At 43.6% G+C, this 21,556-nt stretch overlaps 1 protein-coding gene across 1 annotated transcript; it reads left to right on the forward strand.

The window, feature by feature from the left end:
• Positions 1 to 7,530: 7,530 nt before the first annotated feature.
• LOC119929493 (olfactory receptor 13H1-like) lies at positions 7,531 to 8,487 on the forward strand. The gene has a single exon (XM_038747662.1). The coding sequence runs from the start codon at positions 7,531 to 7,533 to the stop codon at positions 8,485 to 8,487; it is 957 nt and encodes a 318-aa protein (XP_038603590.1).
• Positions 8,488 to 21,556: the final 13,069 nt, after the last annotated feature.

Below are 21,556 nucleotides of genomic sequence, written 5' to 3' on the forward strand. Positions count from 1 at the left end.
CAAAATTTCAGACATGAGTGGGGATCTCCCTTCCCCTTTGCCCCATCCCCAGGCACCCAAAATCTAATGCTACCTCCCAGCTCCCTAGCCTCCATCTGATTTCTGAACCAGTCACCCTGTATTTTCTTAGAAGCCTGCTTCAGACAATACCTTGTCTCCCAGTAAGAATCAGTGTGGGATACCTCCAGTTTAGGGGCCTGTTTTTGTAGGAAAAGCCCTAAGGAAAATCCTCTGGACTCGGATACAATCTTCATCTTTCTTCATGGGTTTTTTTTTTCCTGGTCTTCTGGAAGACTTCATGACAAATGGCCTAGGTATGGTATCTATTTTTCTAAATCCCAGTGATTTTACTGGGTCTCTGCACATACCCATTTTTTTTCTTGTGGTAATTTTTAAAGTTTAGCTATATGTCAAGGACTATTTTATGTGCTGGGTAGATAAAAATACAAGTTAACCAGACCAGATACAGTCCCTGTCCCACATGGGGCTCAAAAAAATCACACTTACTCTCTCAAGAAGTAACTCACATGAGCACTGTGATTTATTTGTAAGCACAGTTGGTGGCTTCCTGTGACATATAGTGGCAAGAGAAGTCTGGATGAAGAACACAGTATGATTGCCCCAGGACTTCCCCGAGAAGAAAATATGGCGCTTACAGTGGGATTACCCTACATTTTCTGCAGGCTTCTCCCAAACACCTAGTGGATGGAATATTTGGAGCAATGATTACAGTAGATTTATGGAATAGATTCCAAATACTTCCTAATTCAGAAATTAAATATGCAGTTGAAAATATGAATTCACTCACAAATCTTCTTCACAAATCTTCCAGTTGGGTTATTTTTAAAGAAAAAAAGCAAACTGTACATCACACAAGGTTCAAATTCTAAAAGCTCAAATGACCAGATAGGCAAATTTCCTGTTTGGAGGAAATATTTCATTTCAGCTACAGGTATCAGTCAACATCTTTGACATCAGTAAGAGAAAAGCATCCTTCTGTTCAAACCATTCTCTTGTATAAGCAGCTCTACCTAGCCGGTCCCACAGAATCAGCACTGTCGCTTGACATGGTGCTATTTCCCTTTGGACAAGATAGAAATCCTCAAATAAGACATCTGCAGAAATCTGAAGGAGAACTGCCATACTGAAGAAGACCTGCTATGCCAGAGGAGATTCACATGCCCACAGTCAATGCAAACTCTTTGTTACCTTTGCTGAAAGGCAGACGAGATCTTGTATTGGGTAAATTCTAGAGTAGGCGCCAGATCATCAATTGCATTTATTGAGCACTTACTGTGTGCAGAGCACTGTACTAAACGCTTGGGAAGTACAAATGACTCTGATCTATAGTAAATAACAATTTTATCAGTCAATAGTATGTATTGAGTACTTACTGAGTATACTAAGTTCTTGCAAGAGTACAAGGCAATAGAGCTGGGAGACATGATTCCTGCGGGGCCTACTGGCTACAACATGGGCATAGAAGTCAGAAGGACCTGGGTTCTAATCCCGTCTCTGCCACTTTTCTGTTGTGTTATTTTTTTGGGCGAGTCACTTAATTTTGCTGAGCCTCAGTATCCTCACATATGAAATGGGGATAAAATACCTGTTTTCCCTCCCCCTTAGGCTGTGAGCTCCATGTGGGACACAGACTGCGGCAAATCGGATTATCTTTTACTTAATCCCAGCATTTACTATAGTGCTTGGCATATAGACATCCAAGACTACAATAATTACAATCTACAATAAGTATATAATACAATTAGTATATAATCATAATAATTTTGAAAGGGAAGTCAGAGTCACCATGGGAAAGGAGCAGCATGGGGTAGTGGAAAGAGCCTGGGTTTGGGAGTCAGAGGACCTGGGTTCCAATCCCAGCTCCGGCCCCTGCTTCCTGTGTGATTTTTGGGCAAGTCACAAGTAACTTCTCTGTGCCTCAGTTTCCTCATCTGTAAAATGGAAATTCAATGCCTGTTCTCCCTCCTACGTAGACTGTGAGTCCCATGTGGGACAGGGACTGTGTCCCATCTGATTAACTTGTATCTACCCCAGCAGTTAGAATAATGCCTGACACAATGCAAGTTCTTAAGAAATATGATCATAATAATAATAATAATAACAACAACAATAATAATAATACTTTCTCCAGCGGCAGCAGTCCATCCAAGAACAGGGGCAGGGCCACTTTCTCTTTATTTCCAACTGTTACTACCACTCACCTGGGAATCTTTCTGCTCAGCTACAGTCTGGCTCTACACAGCACAAAGGTAAATAAAGACTTGGAGTTCTCCAGCTTAGTTATCCACTCTGATCAAGTTCACTGGATAATTACTCAAGTTCTACCTCTCTGGATAGGCCAGCAACAGGAAATAAAAGGGCTTTCCTCAAACTTTAAAATTTTCATTACTCTCAAAGCTCATTTCTGATTTCCCTCTCCTAGTTTTCAAAAATAACTTGGGAATCCTGAAGGGACTTGAATGCTGAGGCTTGAGGGACTGTGGGACTCTGCCAGACTTCATTATGTGATCAATTCCCGTCATCATAGTAGAGTGGAAAATGGTGGCCTTGTTGCTTTTAAGGTCTTTAAGGACTTCCCTCTCCCAATCCTCATCTCCCATAAAATCCCTACTCCCTTTCCAGCCCCATACTCCAAATGAAAAATTGTCTCCATAAGCTCAGACGATTACTTGAAAGTTATTTTTTTAACTTTAGCCCACATATATCTCCACCCTCCCATGCATCTAGTAACCAACTGAGTCTCTGTAAACAGTTTTACTTGCATGTATCATAGATTCGTTACAAGAGGAAAAAAAAGACTCTGCTTGGCTTTAATGATTTACAACTGAAAAGAGGTATCTTTTCCGCAGAGGGCATGTCAACACATTGCTGGTACCTTCAATCCACTTCCCATTGGTGGAATTTCACTGCCTGTTAGGGATGTGATCCCTGGAGTCTCCTAAAGCCTGAAATCTTGAGCTCTGGAGTCTTCTTGAAATATTTAATGTCTTCCTGTTCCAGGTAGTGGATCTGGATTTCAGTGATATGCAGGATTTTCTGTGAAGGTGAGTGCAAGAACCAGTATCGTATCCCTCTTGCCAGTTGATCCAAGCTATATCAGATTAAATCCTCTTTGTTGTTTGCCTCGGAGAGTGTTATGTATCGGCAAATCAGAGAAAGCAGATCTGGCTTCAAATCATTTAATATTTTGAAGTCAAGGTAAGAGATATGTTTATACTAGCCACCCTCCCTTAAAAAAATGATCTTAGTGTAGTGTTGAATGTACTGCTTGAATTTCTATCAAATTAGGATTCAATGTTATTATATTCTAGACTACAAGCTCATTGTGAGCAGGAAATGTGTCTGATAAATCCATTGTATTGTACTCTCCCAAGTACTTAGTACATACTCTGCACATAGTAAGTGTTCAATAAATATCATTGATTGACTGATTCCCTCTGAGTCACCTACAAATATGGAGTTAAGCTTTTAAAATAAGAAAACAGCACTCCAGATAATTTGCTTTGTTTCTTCGGGTTAATTCAGGGATTTAATGCAGGCAAGCAAATTCATCACTAGACATGCAAAGATGCCTTTTCTCCCACTGGGTTTGTGAGAAACCAGAAGAAAACCGACTAATTTGACCACTCTTAAACCAGGCTGGGCTGGATGCTTTGGTGACCCATCTCTGACCAAAGGCTATCTGTGGATTTTATTGTTACTTTGAAAGGACTGCATTTCCAGCAGCAGGTACCTTGGAAGCTGTAAAATTCAGTGAGTATCTGGTCTCCTTCAGAACCTGAAGGCCCATTCCAGCTTTTGGATTTTATTTAAAAAAGGTCTAATTCATTTCCTTCCCACCTCTTAAATTAGTGGAGGGAGGGCTTTACATTTTAATTCTAGATGGTAATCATCAGGAATAAAAATATCTGCATTGTCTTATATTTCCTACAATTACCCCTGGAACTCCATTTGGCTGACTTACTGGAGAGTCAGTAGTTCCTTTGAAATGAAGGTGATTGGTGCCTGAGAGCTCCAGATTCTGAAGTCAAACTAAATCTGTGGCTTCCCAAATAAACCCAGCTATCTTCCAAACTTTTGACGTACTCTAACTCCAGGTACATTTTTGCATAAGATTTAAATGTATTTTCCAGCTAAATATCACCTAAGAGTAATGGGATGTTATTTTGTGAGACACCTATGTTGGTTGAGGTTAGAAAATAGCCTTCTCTCCATGTCCCCTCCCTACTACCCCCAAAAGAGTTAGTGAAATGAAAATATTACAGTCAACCTGTATATCTGGGCTTCTAAGTAGTGAAGGAACATCAAGTGCCCTAGAGAAGCATTAATAATATTAACTGTGGTATTTATTAAGCGCTTACTAAGTGCCAAGCACTGTATTCAGCACTAGGGTAGATCAGGAAAATCATTCATTCAATCCTATTTATTGAGCACTAAATAGAGTAGTAAATATGTACAACTAAAATCAATAGAGTAATAAATATGTACAAACATATACAAGAGCTGTGGGGAGAGGAAGGAGGTGGGGGGTGATGGGGAAGGGAGGAGGAGAGGAAAAAGGGGGCTCAGTCTGGGAAGGCCTCCTGGAGGAGGTGAGTTCTCAGTAGGGCTTTGAATGGAAGAAGAGAGCTAGCTTGGCAGATGTGTGGAGGGAGGGCATTCCAGGCCAGGGGAAGGATGTGGGCCAGGGGTTGATGGCGGGACAGGTGAGAACGAGGCACAGGGAGGAGGTAGTGGCAGAGGAGTGTAGGGTGAGGACTGGGCTGTAGAAGGAGAGAAGGCAAATGAGGTAGGAGTGGGTGAGATGGTGGAAAGTCTTGAAGCTGAGAGTGAGGAGTTTTTATTTGATGCATAGGTTGACAGGCAACCACTGGAGATTTTTGAGGAGGAGAGTGACATGCCCAGAGCGTTTCTGTACAAAGATAATCTGGGCATCAGAGTGAAGTATTGACTGAAGTGGGGTGAGAAAGGAGGATGAGAGATCAGAGAGGAGGCTGATGCAGTAATCCAGTCAGGATAGGATGAGAGATTGAGCCAGCAAGGTAGTGATTTGGATGGAGAGGAAAGGGCACATCTTGGTGTTGTTGTGGAGGTGAGACCTGCAGGTTTTGGTGATGGATGGATGTGTGGGGTGAATGAGAGAGTGGAGTCAAGTATGACACCAAGGTTGTGGGCTTGTGAGACAGGAAGGATGGTAGTGCCGTCTACAGTGACGGGAAAGTCATGGAGAGGACAGGGTTTGGGAGGGAAGATAAGGAGCTCAGTCTTGGATATGTTGAGTTTTAGATGGCAGGCAGACATCCAGATGGAGATGTCCTGAAGGCAGGAGGAGATATGAGTCTGGAGGGAGGGAGAGAGAGCAGGGGTGAGGATGTAGATTTGGGTATCATCAGCATAGAGATAATAGCTGAAGACATGGGAGCGAATGAGTTCACCAAGGGAGTTAGTATAGAGAATGGAAGGGGACCAAAAACTGACCCTTGAGGACCCCCTACAGTAAGGGGATGGTAGGGGGAGGAGGAGCCCACGAAGGAGACTGAGAAAGAACGGCTGGAGAGATAAGAGGTGAACCAGGAGAGGATGGGGGTCTGTGAAGCCAAGGTTGGATAGCATGTTAAGGAGAAGAGGGTGGTCCACAGTGTCGAAGGCAGCTGAGAGGTCGAGGAGGATTAGGATAGAATAAGAGCCATTGGATTTGGCAAGAAGGAGGTCATTGGTGACCTTTGAGAGTGCAGGTTCAGTGGAGTGAAGGGGATGGAAGCCAGATTGGAGGTGGTCTAGGAGAGAGTTGGAGTTGAGAAGTTCGAGGCAGCGAATGTAAATGACTCATTCTAGGAGTTTGGAAAGGAAGGATAGGAGGGAGAAGGGGCAATAACTAGAAGCGACAGTGGGGTCAAGAGAGGGTTTTTTAGGATGGGGGAGACTTGGGCATGTTTGAAGATAGAGGGGAATGGACCAGTGGAGAGTGAGCAGCATAGTTGGAAGTTAAGAGGGGAGGAGGGAAGGGGCAAGAGTTTTCATAAGATTATAGGGAATGAGGTCCAAATCACAGGTGGATTCAGTAACACTTGAGAGGAGGGAGGATATTTCTTCTGAAGATTCTGCTGGGAAGGATGGGAGAGTAGCAGAGAGGGTTGAGAGTAGGGGGGATAAAGAAGGGGAAGGGGTGACTTCGGGGTGCCCAGACCTGATAATGTTAATTTTACTAATGAAGTAGGAGGCCCACATGGGCTCATAGTCTAAGTAGTAGGGAAAATGGGTACTGAATCTCATTTTTGAGAATGAGGGAACTGAAGCCCAGAGAAGTTTAGTGATTTGCCCAAAGTCACCCACCAGAGAAGTAGAGAAGCTGCGAGTAGAACCCAGGTCCAAAGTAGTTCAGCTAATAACCCATTGAACATAAAGAAAAATATGTTCTCATTCGATGAAATCAGTGTAGTCAGAGGTAGAGTCCTGTTCCCCTGATAAAAAAAAAACCCATCATAGAACTCATTTTTAGTCTAGGAGGGGATGAGATTGCTGATTATTCATTCATTCATTCATTCATTCATTCATTCAATTGTATTTATTGTGCACTTACTGTGTGCAGGGCACTGTACTAAGCACTTGGGAAGTACAAGTCAGCAACATATTAGAGACGGTCCCTACCCAACAACGGGCTCCCAGTCTAGAATGGGGAGACAGACGACAAACCAAAACATATAGACAGGTAAACAAAACATGTAGACAGGATAAAACATGATTAGAAAAATCTTCTCTCCCCGTTGTCTTTGTGACCATAGTTTCTGCATTGGGGAACCACTGCTCCATCAGCAGATGTAACCATCAATTCTCAAAAGGGTTAAAAACACTGGATTTAGGAAAATTCATCTTCCAGAAATGGTCTCAATGATGGAGAATCCATTCGAGGATAACTTAGAATGCTGAGAAGTGTTCTAGGATGTTTGCTCTTCAAGCAAATTTTGTCAGCTCTTTCCCCACCATTGGAGAGAGATTCGGCTTATTTTGTGTATCCCTGAAAAGTAAAAGGGTAAATTAAGCTAACCTTTGGCACTAATTTCCTTTAGAACTTTGAATCCTGAAGGTTACCCAGAGGTACAACTTTCCTAGCAGCTGATTTCCTCATTTGGAAGAAAGAAAATAAAAACAGGAGGAAACTATAGTGAGAACCCACTACAAAAAAATAGCAGAGACCTAACTTACCTTTCCTGATCAAGAAAAGCTAATTCCACCCTAATTTTAACTGCTCTCAGTGAGCTAATGACCTCAGACTAGAGACCAGGCTATCCACAGATCCCAGCTCTGAGGAAGACACAGATGGGATGGATGGGATGGGAAGATGTGTTTCCCATCATCTGCTCCTTGCCAGATGATGGCTAATGACCAGGAATCCTGGGGACCACTCCAAGTAATTCCCATCCAGTCCCCTTAGAGTCAGAACTCACTGGGTTTGTACTTTCTAAAATTCAAGATCTCTTTCCTTTGTCTTGGTTCCACAGGTAGGAGGAAATGAATAAACTGAGAGGTGCCAACTACACTGAGGTCACGGAATTCATTCTGGTTGGACTTTCCTATCAGCCCAAAAGTCAAATCATTTTCTTCTGTGTCTTGCTTCATCTCTATCTGGGAACCATCGTGGGAAACATCTTCGTCATTATGGTAGTGTGGAAAGAGCCTCGACTTCACACCCCAATGTATTTCTTCCTTTGCAATCTGTCTTTTGTTGACCTGTGTTCCACCACCACCATGGTGCCTCTGGCCCTTGTCAACTGCCTAAGAGACTGCCCCACTATCACCTACAATGACTGCTTTGCCCAAATGACCCTCTTCGTCTTCTGGAGCATCACTGAGTGCTGCCTATTGGCCGTCATGGCTTACGACCGATTCGTTGCCATATCGAACCCCCTGCATTACACGCTGATCATGACAATGAGGGCTTGTTTCCAGATTGCTGCTACCATGTGGATAAGTAGCTTCCTGCTGGCCCTACTTCCTGTGGTCATTGTACCGATTCGGTTTTGTGCAGGGCACAATGTAGTGAACCATTTTGTATGTGAGGTGGAAGTTGTCTTAAAGCTGGTCTGCTCAGACACCACTGTCAGTGAGATCCTGATGTGGATAATCACATTCTTTGTCTTGCCCCTCCCCTTTCTGTTCATCCTCTTCTCTTATATCCGGATCGTGGTGGCCATCTTGAAAATCCGCTCAACAGCTGGGCAGAGGAAAGCTTTCTCCACCTGTGGATCGCACCTGACTGTGGTGACCATCTACTACGGGACCCTCATCTCCATTTATCTCAAACCTCAGAACAAAGACAGTAAAGACCAGGACAAAATTACTTTTCTATTTTATGGAATAGTGATCCCCATGATGAACCCTCTGATTTATACGTTGAGAAACAAGGATATGATAGGAGCCTTGAGAAAGGCAGCTGGGAAAGCCAAGCAAGTAAGGCTTTCAGTGTGAATTCTGCATTGAGGCTGACTTGAGAAGCAGGTATAATTCATTACAGGAGAGAAACGAACTAGAATTGATCCATAAGGACATTTGGAGGACACCAGATTCTAAGTCTGGCTCCCCCACTCTCTGTGGGACCTTGGGCAAGTCCCTTAATTTATCTATGCCTCAGTTTCCTCATCAGCAAACACACTGTCATGAAGTTATAAAAACCTGATGTTAGATGATAGTTTAGGAAAATACATCTTTAACAAAAATTTTTTAAGAGAAATGGGTTTTAAAGTTTCATCATGAGAGAGCAAATAAAATTAGGCTAGTTCTCACTGCAGAAAGACTATGCTATTTTGTCTCACTGGTGGCCCTGTCTTATGTTGCTGGAATTGTTAATTCCCTGACACAGGTGAGCTCTATATTTCAACTCTTCTTCTGCACATCCAAAACCATTAACAGCTTCTTCTCTGACATTCCCCCACTCCTGGCTCTGTCCTGCTCTGATACCCCTACCTGTGACCTTTGCCTTTGGAGGGTTAATTCTACCAAGTTTCCTGTTTATCCTACTGATCTCCTATTTATCATCATCATCATCCTGAAGATCCGGTCCCCTGATGGGAAACTCAAGAGCTACTCTACCTGTGCCTCACATCTGGCATTTGTCAGCTTATTCTATGGGACGCTTATATTCATGTACCTACGACCTACCTCGATCTACTCCCTGGATCAGGACCAAGTGCTCTCTGTATTTTACGCAACAGTCATCCCCATGCTGAACCTCATTATCTATAGCTTGAGGAATCGGGAAGTGAAGGAGGCACTGAAGAGAGTTGTATATAAAGGTTTTTAGGAGCTCGTAGAGGGGCACCAGGCTTCAAAGACAATACAGGGTGACTGATTCAGATGGAGGCTAGGGAGTTGGGAGGTAGGATTAGATTTTGGGGCACCTGGGGATGGGGCAAAGGGGAAGGGAGACCCCCACTCATATCTGAAAAGTGGATGATCTGGAATTATGACATGTAGGAGGAAACGAACCTCAAAAAGCACAGGTTGGGAATTTGGGGGTCAGAGAAGTAGCATGGCTTAGTAGATAGAGCATGGGCTTGGGAGTTAGAAGGACCTGGGTTCTGATCCCCTTCTGCTTCTTGTTTGCTGTGTGACCTCGGGCAAGTCACTTAACTTCTCTGGGCCTCCGTTACCTTATCTGGAAAATAGGGATAAAGACTGTGAGCCCCATGAGGGACAGGGACTGTGACCAGACTGATTAATTTGCATCTGCTCCAGCACTTAGCACAGTGCCTGGCACATAGTGAGTGCTCAACAAATACAAAAAAAATAAAGAGACAAGTAGGGTATTTCCATGGCAGAAGATATGACTCTTCCTAAAGGTACCTATGAAGAAGAGTAGTTTACCAGTCATATTAGCAAATAAAAAAAAATAATGTTGGTATTTGTTTGCTTATTATGTGCCAATCACTGTTCAAAGTGCTAGGGTAGATACAAGGTAATCAGGTTGTCCCACGTGGGGCTCACAGTCTTCATCCCCGTTTTACAGATGAGGTAACTGAGGTCCAGAGAAGTTAAATGACTTGCCCAAGGTCACACAGCTGACAAGTGGTGGAGCCGGGATTAGAACCCATGGCCTCTGACTCCCAAGCCCGTGCTCTTTCCACTGAGCCACACTGCTTCCCGCTGCGAAGTGATTATCACTTGAGCAAGGGTTTTCTTTTGTTGTGACAATGTTATCTGATATGCTAAAAGACAGGGGTGTGAGAAACTCTGAGAAACAGTAATAGTGAGCAGAGTTGTGTATGGCTTGCCTCCACAGTTTTCAGTTTTAATGTGATGGGAAAATTTTGGGTGTGTTTTCCAGACTGGGATATTTATAAGTTCCATAAAAATATTTATTAAAATGGGAAAATTAATCGCTGTAACGAAAATGAATTTTTAAAAGGTTAATAACTTTAAGTGAAAAATATAAGCTCATGTCATTAATTTCTCAGGTTTTCTAGAAAAAGTCTGTCAGCAATAATCTTATAGATGGTTTATTATCCATACCTCTTCCAATTAAAGGCTAATTTTTTCATGGTAAAATAAAAATATACTAAAATATTAAGAGGACTCAGCATGCATTCTCACGATAGTAATGCACCCGAAATCCATTATTTACTGTGAACTGCACAGGGCAGTTCATTCATTTCATTCATTCAATCATATTTATTGAGCGCTTACTGTGTGCAGAGCACTGTACTAAGCGCTTAGGAAGTACAAGTTGGCAACATATAGAGACGGTCCCTACCCAACAGTGGGTTCACAGTTAACTTTAGGCATATCTCCCCTTCTAGACTGGAAGCTCCTCAAGGGCAGGAATCGTGTCTCCCGACTCTATAGTAAACAATAAATATTATTGATGAATTGATTTAGGATTCTGAGAAGGAATTTTTCATTTGAAAGGGAGACTGTAAGCTCATTATGGACAGGGACCATGTCTGCTAACTCCGTTGCATTGTTCTCTCCCAAGTGTTTAGTACGGTGCTCAGAACATAGTAAGTGCTCAATAAATATGATTGATTAAATAACATTGATTTCCTTTGAAATTCAAGTAACTGCTGTTGGCTTCCTAGCTGGGGTTCAATAAAGCATTTCTTGTTTATGCTGATTACCTTCTCATTAAAATCGTCATTCATTCAATCATATTTATTGAGTGCTTACTGTGTGCAGAGTGCTTTACTAAGTGCTTGGGAAGTACCAATTGACAACGTATAGAGACAGTCCCTACCCAACAATGGGCTCACAGTCTAGTAGAGGGAGACAGACAGAAAACAAACAAACAAGTAGACAGGTGTCAATACCATCAGAATAATTAGAATTATAGCTATATACACATCATTAATACAATAGAGTAAAAAGTATGTACAAATAAGCACAAATGCTGTGGGGAGGGAAGGGGGAAGGGCAAAGTGGGGGAGGAGGAGGAAAGGAAAAGGGGGGGGCAAATCTGGGAAGGCCTCCTGGAGGAGGTGAACTCTAGTAGGGCTTTGAAGGGAGGAAAAGAGCTAGTTTGGTGGATGTGTGGAGGGAAGGCATTTCAGGCCCTTTACTGTGAAGCATAGGGGATGGAAGCCAGATTGGAGGGGGTCTAGAAGAGAGTTGGAGTTGAGGAATTGGAGGCAGTGAGTTTAGACAGATTGTTCTAGGAGTTTGGAAAGGAAGGGTAGGAGGGATATAGGGCAATAATTAGATGGGGGTAGTGGGGTCAAGAGAGGGTTCTATTTATTATAGATAGGGCCTCCAAGTAAAATAAATAGAGTAATAAATCTGTACAAATATATACAAGTGCTGTGGGGAGGGGAAGGAGGTCGGGCAAAGGCAGGGGATGGGGAGGAGGAGCGGAAAAAAGGGGTCTCAGTTGGGAAGGCCTGGAGGAGGTGAGCTCTCAGTAGGGCTTTGAAGGGAGGAAGAGAGCTAGCTTGGCGGATATGTGGAGGGAGGGCATTCCAGGCCAGGGGAAGGATGTGGGCCGGGGCACAACAGTGGGACAGGTGAGAACGAGGCACAGTGAGGATGTTAGCGGCAGAGGAGCAGAGGGTGCGGGCTGGGCTGGAGAAGGAGAGAAGGGAGATGAGGTAGGAGGGAGCGAGGTGATGGACAGCCTTGAAGCTGAGAGTGAGGAGCTTTTGCTTGATCAGTAGGTTGATAGGCAACCACTGGAGATTTTTGAGGAGGGGAGTGACATGCCCAGAGCATTTGCACTGAATAGATAAAAACACCAGCTAAACAGACCAGATACAGTCCCTGTCCCACATGGGGCTCAAAAAAATCCCACATACTCTCTCAAGATGCATCTCACATGAGCACTGTGATTTATTTGTAAGCAGAGCTGATGGTTCCTATGACATAAAGAATAGTCTGGATGAGGAATATGGTACAATTGCCCCAGGACTTCATTGAGAAGAAAATTTGGCTTCAGTAAGGGAAAAGCATCCTTCTGTTCAAACCATTCTCATTTATAAGCTGCCCGACCCAGATGGTCCCACAGAATCAGCACTGTCTCTTGACATGGTGCTATTTACCTTTGGACAACATAGAAATCCTCAAATAAGAGACCTGATAATCCCTGAAGCCTTGTGCCTCAAGTTCTGAAACCTCTGAGAGGAAAATCGGCTGGGACAAGCTTCCCCTTTTCCTTGTCTGAACCTAAATCTCCTAAAAATAGAAACCATTCCAGAAAGGCATATGTGGATGTGTGGGGCTCTTTGCCTTCTTTTTTTAAAAGTTTCAGATGCCCCAGGTCAAATGAAGATCCAGAAAGTGTTTGCAAATATTGAGCAGAGAGCCACCAGACATCGGTTTGGGGATCTGGTGGAAGAGGGGGAGGCTCAGGCTTTCCACAATTGAATATCGGCATTTCCTTTCCTTTCCTCGGTACCCTCACCTCTTTCTCTAGTCCCCCACCCTGCTAGATCAAGGGATCCCATGTTCCTCCCTGCAGCTCAGGGAGCAATCAATCAATAGTAGTTAGTCTCGTGAACCCATACTGAGCGCAAAGCACTGTACTAATACTAAGTGTCTGGGAGAGTACAACAGAGAGAAGCCTCTTGTCCCCTGCCCTCTAGGAGTTTACAATCTAATGGGGGTGACTGACAGTTAAAAATTGTTTGAAATTAGTGGGAGGAGGAATAGGACAACATGAGAAGCAGCATGACCTAGTGAATAGAGTATGGGCCTGGAGACAGGAGGACCTGGGTTCAAATCCCAGCTCCTCCACGTAACTGCTGTGTGGCCTTGGGAAAGTCTCAACTTCACTGCACCTTATTCATTCATTCAGTCAGTCAGTCATATTTATTGAGCGCTTACTGTGTGCAGAGCACTGTACTAAGCGCTTGGAAAGTACAAGTCGGGAACAGATAGGCACAATCCCTACCCAACAATGGGCTCACAGTCTAGAAGGGGAAGACAGACAACAAAATAAGTAGACAGGCATCAGTAACATCAAAATAGATAAAAATAATTATAGATATATACACATCATTAATAAAATAAATAGAATAATGAATATGTACAAATATTCACAAGTGCTGAGGGGCAGGGAAGGGGGTAGAGCAGGGCAAGGGAGTAGGGGTGAGGGGAGGGGAAGACGAGCAGAGGAATTTATTTACCTCGTTTACCTCATTAATTTGTTAATTTATTTACCTCATTACCTCATTAACCTCATCTGCATAATGGGGATTTAGATTGTGAGCCCCATGCTGAACAGGGATGCTTTGTATCTATCCCAGTGCTTAGTACAGAGCCTGGCACATAGTATGGACTTGACAAATGCCATTTAAAAAATGAAATTGGGAAGAGGAAGCAGAGCCCACAGGGAAGCAATTTCATTTAGATGAGCTGCTAGATACTCCTTGGGTCCACATTGATTCTTTGAGACCCTGGGCATTTGGGCTGGTGTTTATTTTCATGGTGGCCTAAACTGGGTGAAAGTGGGCTACAAAGGAGACTGCTCAATTCCATCAGGTCAAAATGGTGATAATTGGGTTTTCTCTCCAGGGACTGGGCAGCTGGTGGTGCCCCCTTAAGTGGTCATTTGTAAAGGAGATTTGGCCCTTATGTTTGATCTGAGATACACAGGCAATCATGAGGCAGGTTTGGGTGTCTGTCTCAGGGAGCTCAGCTCTGCTGAGGGACTTGTTTCTTGCCCTTTAGGTTCAGTATATTGGGGGAATGTTTTTCCTCCTCCTTTTTTCACATCTTCAAAGTTTTTCTTTGTCCCTGAGAGTGAAAAGTTGAAACTTTCTCCCATTGCTCATAATTATCCCATTATTACTGTGCTGAAAAGTTTCTGGTGAAGAAGTGCCAAGTTTGTTGTCTCCGTAATAATGCCCAGAGTGGGGTGTCGGGGTGTTTGCAAAAAGTGGTTTTAATTGCTCCACTCTGTTCACTGCATTGTTAATAAGCAATGCCCAATGAGCCTATTAATGCTCAACATACCTATCTGAGTAAGATAATCATGAGAGGCTTTCACCCTGTTCAATGACAGTCTTAAAAACACTTAAAGAAAAGGAAAATATACAGACATTTTTCCAGCAAAGATTATGGTTTCTTAAAAAGTCAGGTTGGGAGCTGGATATTTGAATCAAAGCACACCTATTTCCCTGGTAATACAAAGATTGCCTTTTCCCTCTTCTGTTTCTAATGGTAAAATTTAGATATGTTTCTTTAACTAGAATACAACAAATAGGGAGGGACGACTTTGTTATCACCAGTTTAAATTTGAATTAAGCAGTGACCCCTGTTTTTCTGGGGCTCCTCTACCTCAAGTTTAGATTTTTCTGAGGAAATGAGAGAGGTGTTGGCTTCAACCCGACAAAGAGAGACTCAGTATTGTAGCATCACAAATTCCAATCACATTTCCAACTCGAGCCCCTCCACATTTATGTTCTAGTACCTCACTCTGTACTAGTCACAAATCCTCCTGCATACATCTCAACCCTCATCTAATCTCCCACTCCTGTCCTGGGACCTAACATAAAAAAGAACTAGTTGTCCCCAGTGACCAGAGCAGGACCAGTTTCAGACAAACAGTGTGACAACAGAGAGATGGGCTTTTTGTAGCCAATACTGACCCTACACCATCCCGCAATGGCGTGGCTCAGTGGAAAGAGCCCGGGCTTTGGAGTCAGAGGTCATGGGTTCAAATCCCGGCTCTGCCAATTGTCAGCTGTGTGACTTTGGGCAAGTCACTTAACTTCTCTGGGCCTCAGTTACCTCATCTGTAAAATGGGGATGAAGACTGTGAGCCCCCCATGGGACAACCTGATCACTTTGTATCCTCCCTGTTGCTTAGAACAGTGCTTTGCACATAGTAAGTGCTTAATAGATGCTATTATTATTATTATTTGGGGTTCTGCCCCACTGTTTGGCAGCTTTTTGCAGAACCCTTTCAGGGTCTTGTTTTTGGCCTGGGTGAGTGGGACAGGACCCCCTGCTGTATGGTGATGGCAGCAGTAGTGGCAGCTACTATTGCCACTCCTGCAGAAGAGGGAGATTTCTAATAATTATTATTATGGTACCTGTTAAGTGCTTACTATGTGCCAAGCACCATATGAAGTGCTGGGGTAGATAGGAGATTATCAGATCAGACAAAGTCTCTACCCCACATGGGGCTCACAGTCTCCAAGTGGGAAGGAGAACAGGTATTTAAACCCCATTTTACAGATGTTGAACCTGAAGCACAGAGAAGCTAAATGACTTGCCCAAGGCCACACAGCAGAAAGTAGCAGAGCTGGGATTAGAACTCAGGTCCTCTGACTCCCAGTCCCATGCTCTTTCCACTAGGCCACACCATTTTCCAGAAACAGGGACAACAGAGTCACTGCTATTACCTACCTTCCTGATCTTTCCCCAGAATAGCAAAATGACACATCCCCTGCCCTCAAGGAGCTTACACTGCAATGGGGGAGACCAACATAAAAACATTTACAACTTTCAATTATGTGGACATGTATACCTGAAAGCTGAGGGGAGTTTAGGTAAAGTTTCTAAGTGCTAGAGTTGGTGGAAGGATGATGTGGCTTGGGACCCAGGAAAATTAATCAGGGAAAGCTTGTCTTGTCTGATTGTCTTGTTTCTACCCCACAGAAGAAGAGGACAGAGGTACAAAATAATGATAATAATAATGACATCTGTTAAGAGAAGCAGCGTGGCTCAGTGGGAAGAGTATGGGCTTAGGAGTCAGAGGTCATGAGTTCAAATCCCAGCTCCACCACTTGTCCACTGTGTGACTTTGGGCAAGTCACTTAACTTCTCTGTGTCTCAGTTATCTCATCTGTAAAATGGGAATTAAAACTGTGAGTCTCCCGTGGGACAACCTAATCCCCTTTATCACCTTCCCAGCACTTAGAACAGTGCTTTGCACATAGTAAGCACTTAACAAATACCATTATCATTATTAGTATTATTATTAAGAATTTACTATGGGTCAAATATGTTCTAAGCCCCGGGGTAGATATAAATTAATCAGGTTGGATATAGTCCCTGTCCCTCAGGGGGCTCACAGACTAAGAAGAAAGAGGAACAGGTATTGAATTCCCATTTTACAGATGAGGAAACTGAGGCAGAGAAGTGAAGTGACTTGCCCAAGGTCAGCCAGCAGGCAAGTGGTGGAGCCAGGATACCCAGGTCTTCTGGATCCCAGGCCCAGGCTCTGTCCAGTAGGCCATGCTGCTTTGCTGGAAAAGGAAGCATGAAGGATTTGGGTTTGGTAGCATCAGTTGTCTGCCTGGGAGCTACCAAAGGAAGTTATGCAATCTCCTTCTTGAGAGAGCTCATTCATCCCCCCTCCTAGGCCCACAGCATTTATGTAAATATCTGTAATTTTTTTATGTTAATGACTGTCTCGCCCCTCTAGACTGTAAGCTCGTTGTAGACAGGGAATGTGTCTGTTTATTGATGTATTGCACTCTCCCAAGCGCTTACTATAGTGCTCTGCATAGTTCTGAATGAATGAATGACTTCAGGATTGCGGTTCCTAAAACATCCTTGCTGGCACCGTGCAATCCCATTGACATTAGGTTGTCTTAGGCAGACTTGGATCAACAATTATATTTTTTACGGTGATTGCATCTTTCTAAAGTCTGCAAGCCACTGCTGCTGTGAGTGGCTCATCTGAGTTCTGTGATCTGAGATCATTCATATCCCAGAGCTCAGTGAGAAATGGGCTATTTCCCTGCCCTCTGTGGGGAGCGACCACCTTAAGGGGCTCAAATTGTGGCACGTGGTGTCAAAGTAGAGAAAGATGAGAAGGAATTGTGATAACAAACAACTTAATTCTTCACAGGATTTGATAATCCATGCACTTCCTCCTGCCCTGCTCTTTGCTTGCTGCTTGTGGTTGGCAGGGAGAGGATTGGGTGAGTGGGGCTGTGGAAACCTCTAGTACCAGAATCAATTCTAAGGAACAGATTCTTAGTCATCATTATTAGGACCAAGGCTCATTCTTCACCTTTTAGAGGTAAAAGATGCTGCTTGATGGCAGCTGATTTTCCGCAGAATCTCAGGATTTAAACAGCTTGGGAAATCAAGTTTAGCCCCTAAATTATACTACCTCTTCTTCAGGGAGTACTAATTCTGTTTCTAAAATGTCCATCTAAATGTATTTTTATGAAACTCACTCTCTGCAACTAGCTTAACAAGGAGCCCAGTGTGGGTGGGAGGAGTTGTGTTGGGGGTGAAGTTTGAGGGTCCGGAGTTACGGACAGGAAAGCCTGTTCCAGCAACTCAAAGAATGAGGAAGAGGGGTGATGAACTGGAAATATTTCCCTTTCATTTTCCTTAAAGGGGAAAATGTTGTGTGCAGTGTGTTTTGCCTGATGCAAAGTTGCTACATTGATAGGCCTCCAATTCTGGCACCGATCTCTGGTAGTGAACCTATAAATCGCTGTCATTTCCACAGGATGGGGCAGAAGATATCTCAGGCTTGCTCTGCATCTGCTCCTCACATCTCATTGTGCCCTTCCACTTGTTTCCTCACCTTGCAGGCAGGACCCAGGCGATAGCACAATTACGACTTATCGACACTGGCAGTGAGCATCAGGGGAGCAGGTGCTACCCTGGTGTCCGAATTCATCCTTGTTGGGATCTCTGATTCTTCTAACGGTAGATTGTCTTTGTTCTGATGTTGATGACTAACCTTGCCACCCTGCTGGGAAGTAGCCTCATCATTGTCTTCATCTGGGGCGACCTTCCCCTCCACACCCACTCGTATTTCTTCCTCAGCAACTTGTCATTCCTGGACCTCTGCTATTCATCAACCTCTGTGACCAACCGTCCTCCTAGACCTGAGCTGTCTTTCCCCCAGATGGGCATCTTCCTCCTCCTGGCCAAGGAGGAATGCCCTCTGCATGTCGTCGGGATTACCGCTCTTTGTCTCCATCTTGCAATCCCACTGATTGTGAGCCATCGTGTGCATGGGCAGATGGTGGCCACCTTGTTGGGGGGTACCCCTGCTGCCAACCGTCCTGCTCACCCTGTCTCCGTGGCTCTGCTTCCATGAGCCCGACATCATCGACCGCTTTGTCTGTGACATCCCCTCCTCCATCAAGCTGGCTGGTTCCCACCACCGCATTCCTGAGCTGATGATTCTCACCTCTGGACCCTTTGCCCTGAACATCTTCCCCTTCTATTTCCACATCACCTGGACTTCCGTGCTGAGGGAGATCTGCCGTGCTGAAGAAGACCCACTATGCTAAAGGAGATTCGCCATGGCCACGGCTGAAGCAAACTCTTTGTCACCTTTGCTGAAAGGCAGACGAGGTCTTGTACTGGGTAAATTTCAGAGTAAGTGCCAGATGACTCTGTTCTATACTAAATAACAATTTTATCAATCAATAGTATGTATTGAGTACTTACTGAGTATACTAAGTGCTTGCAAGGGTACAAGGCAATAGAGTTGGGAGACATGATTCCTGCGGGGCTTAGTGACTACAACAAGGGCCTAGAAGTCAGAAGGACCTCTAGGTGAAGCAGCATGGCTCAGTGGAAAGAGCCCGGGCTTTGGAGTCAGAGGTCATGGGTTCAAATCCCAGCTCCGCCACCTGTCAGCTATGTGACTTTGGGCAAGGCACTTAACTTCTCTGGGCCTCAGCTACCTCATCTGTTAAATAGGGATTAAAACTGTGAGCCCCCCGTGGGACAATCTGATCACCTTGTAACCTCCCCAGCGCTTAGAACAGTGCTTTGCACATAGTAAGCACTTAATAAATGCCATCATTAAGGACCTGGGTTCTAATCCCGTCTCTACCACTTGTCTGTTGTGTGATTTTTTTTGCGGAGAGTCACTTAACTTTGCTGAGCCTCAGTATCCTCCCATATAAAATAGGGATAAAATACCTGTTTTCCCTTCCCCTTAGTCTGTGAGCTCCATGTGGGACACAGATTGCAGCTAATCTGATTATCTTTTACTTAATCCCAGCACCTACTACAGTGCCTGGCACATAGACATCAAAGACTACAATAATTACAAGCTACAGTAATTATATAATACAATTAGTATATGATTATAATAATTTGAAAAGGGAAGTCAGAGTCCCCAAGGAAAAGGAGCAGCATGGGGTAGTGGAAAGAGCCTGGGTCTGGGAGTCACAAGACCTGGGTTCTAATTCTGCTCTGCCAATTGTCAGCTGTGTGACTTTGGGCAAGTCATTTAACTTCTCTGTGCCTCAGTTTCCTCATCTGTAAAATGGGAATCCAATGCCTGTTCTCCCTCCTGCTAAGACTGTGAGTCCCATGTGGGACAGGGACTATGTTAAATCAAACACAGCAATTAATTAATTAATTAATTGATCAATCAATTTGTATCTACCCCGGCACTTAGAACAATGCCTGATACAATGTAAGTGCTTAATGAATATTATAATGATAATGATAATAATAATAATAATAATAATAATAATAATAATAATAATAATAATGCTCCCAGCAGCAGCAGTCCCTCCCAGAACAGGGGCAGGGCCACTTTCTCTTTCTAAATTTCCAGCTGTTACCACCACTCACCTGGGAATCTTTCTGCCCAGTTACAGTCTGGCTCTACACAGCCTAAAGACTTGGAGTTCTCCAGCTTGGTTATCTACTCTGATCAAGTTCACTGGATAATTATTCAAGTTCTACCTCTCTGAGTATCCCAGCAACAGGAAATAAAAGGGTTTTCCTCAAACTTTAAAATCTTCATTAATCTCAAAGCTCATTTCTGATTTCCCTCTCCTAGTTTTCAAAAATAACTTGGGAATTCTGAAGGGACTTGAATGCCAAGGCTTGAGGGACTGTGGGACTCTGCCAGACTTTATTTTGTGATCAATTCCTGTCATCATTATAGAGTGGAAAATGGTGGCCTTTGGCTTTTAAGGTCTTTAAAGACTTCCCTCTCCCAATCCTCATCTCCCATAAAATCCCTACTCCCTTTCCAGCTCCATACTTCAAATAAAACATTGTCTCCATAGGCTCAGACCATTATCAAAAAGTTGTTTTCTAACTATAGCTCACATATATCTCCACCCTCCCTTGTATCTAGCAATCAGAGACTCATTACAAGAGAAAAAAAAAGATTCTGCTTGGCTTTAATGATCTACAAGTGAAAAAAGGCATCTTTTCCTCAGAGGGCATGTCAATACATTGCTGGTCTCTTCAATCTACTTCCTATTGGTGGAATTTCATTGCCTACTAGGGATATGATCCCTGGAGTCTCCTGAAGGCTGAAATCTTGAGCTCTGGAGTCTTCTTGAAATATTTAATATCTTCCTGTTCTAGGTAGTGGATCTGGATTTCAGTGCTATGCAGGTTTTTCTCTCAAGGTGTGTTCAAGAACCAGCATCGTAACCCTCTTGCCAGTTGATCTAAGCTATATCATACTAACTCATCTTTGTTGTTTGCCTTGGAGAGTGTAATGTATCAGCCAATCAGAGCGAGCAAATCTGGCCTCAAATCAATTAATATTCTGAAGACAAGGTAAGAGATATGTTTATACTAGCCACCGTCCCTTAAAAAAGAATGACCCTGATACAGTGTTGAATGTACTGCTTGAATTTATATCAAATCGGGATTTGATGGTATTCTAAACTATAAACTCATTGAGGGCAGGAAATGTGTCTGCTAACTGTTGTATTGTACTCTCCCAAGTACAGTACTCTGCACATACTAAGGGCTCAGTAAATACCATTGATTGATTGATTCCCTCTAAGTGCCCTACAACTATGGAGTCAGCTTTTAAAATAAGAAAATGGTGTTCCAAATAATTTGTTTTGTTTCTTAGGGTTAATTCAGGGATTTAATTACATGCAAGCTAATTCGTCACTGGATGGGCAAAGATGTCTTTTCTTCCTCTGGGTTTGTGAGGAACCAAAGGAAAACCCACCAATTTGACCACCCTTAAACCAGGCTGGGCTAGATGCTTTGGTGACCCATCTCTGACCAAAGGCTATCTGTGGATTTTGTTGTTACTTTGAAAGGACTACATTTCCAGCAGCAGTTACCTTGGAAGCTATAGAATTCAGTGAGTATCTGGTCTCCTTCACAACCTGAAGGCCCATTCCAGCTT

This window comes from Tachyglossus aculeatus, chromosome 6 (genome assembly GCF_015852505.1).
Source record: "Tachyglossus aculeatus isolate mTacAcu1 chromosome 6, mTacAcu1.pri, whole genome shotgun sequence".
NCBI classification, from domain to species: domain Eukaryota; kingdom Metazoa; phylum Chordata; class Mammalia; order Monotremata; family Tachyglossidae; genus Tachyglossus; species Tachyglossus aculeatus.

What these genes read in the sequence shown, in the direction of transcription:
- LOC119929493 (XM_038747662.1), top strand. Translation starts at nt 7,531, where the DNA reads ATGAATAAACTGAGAGGTGCCAACTACACTGAGGTCACGGAATTCATT.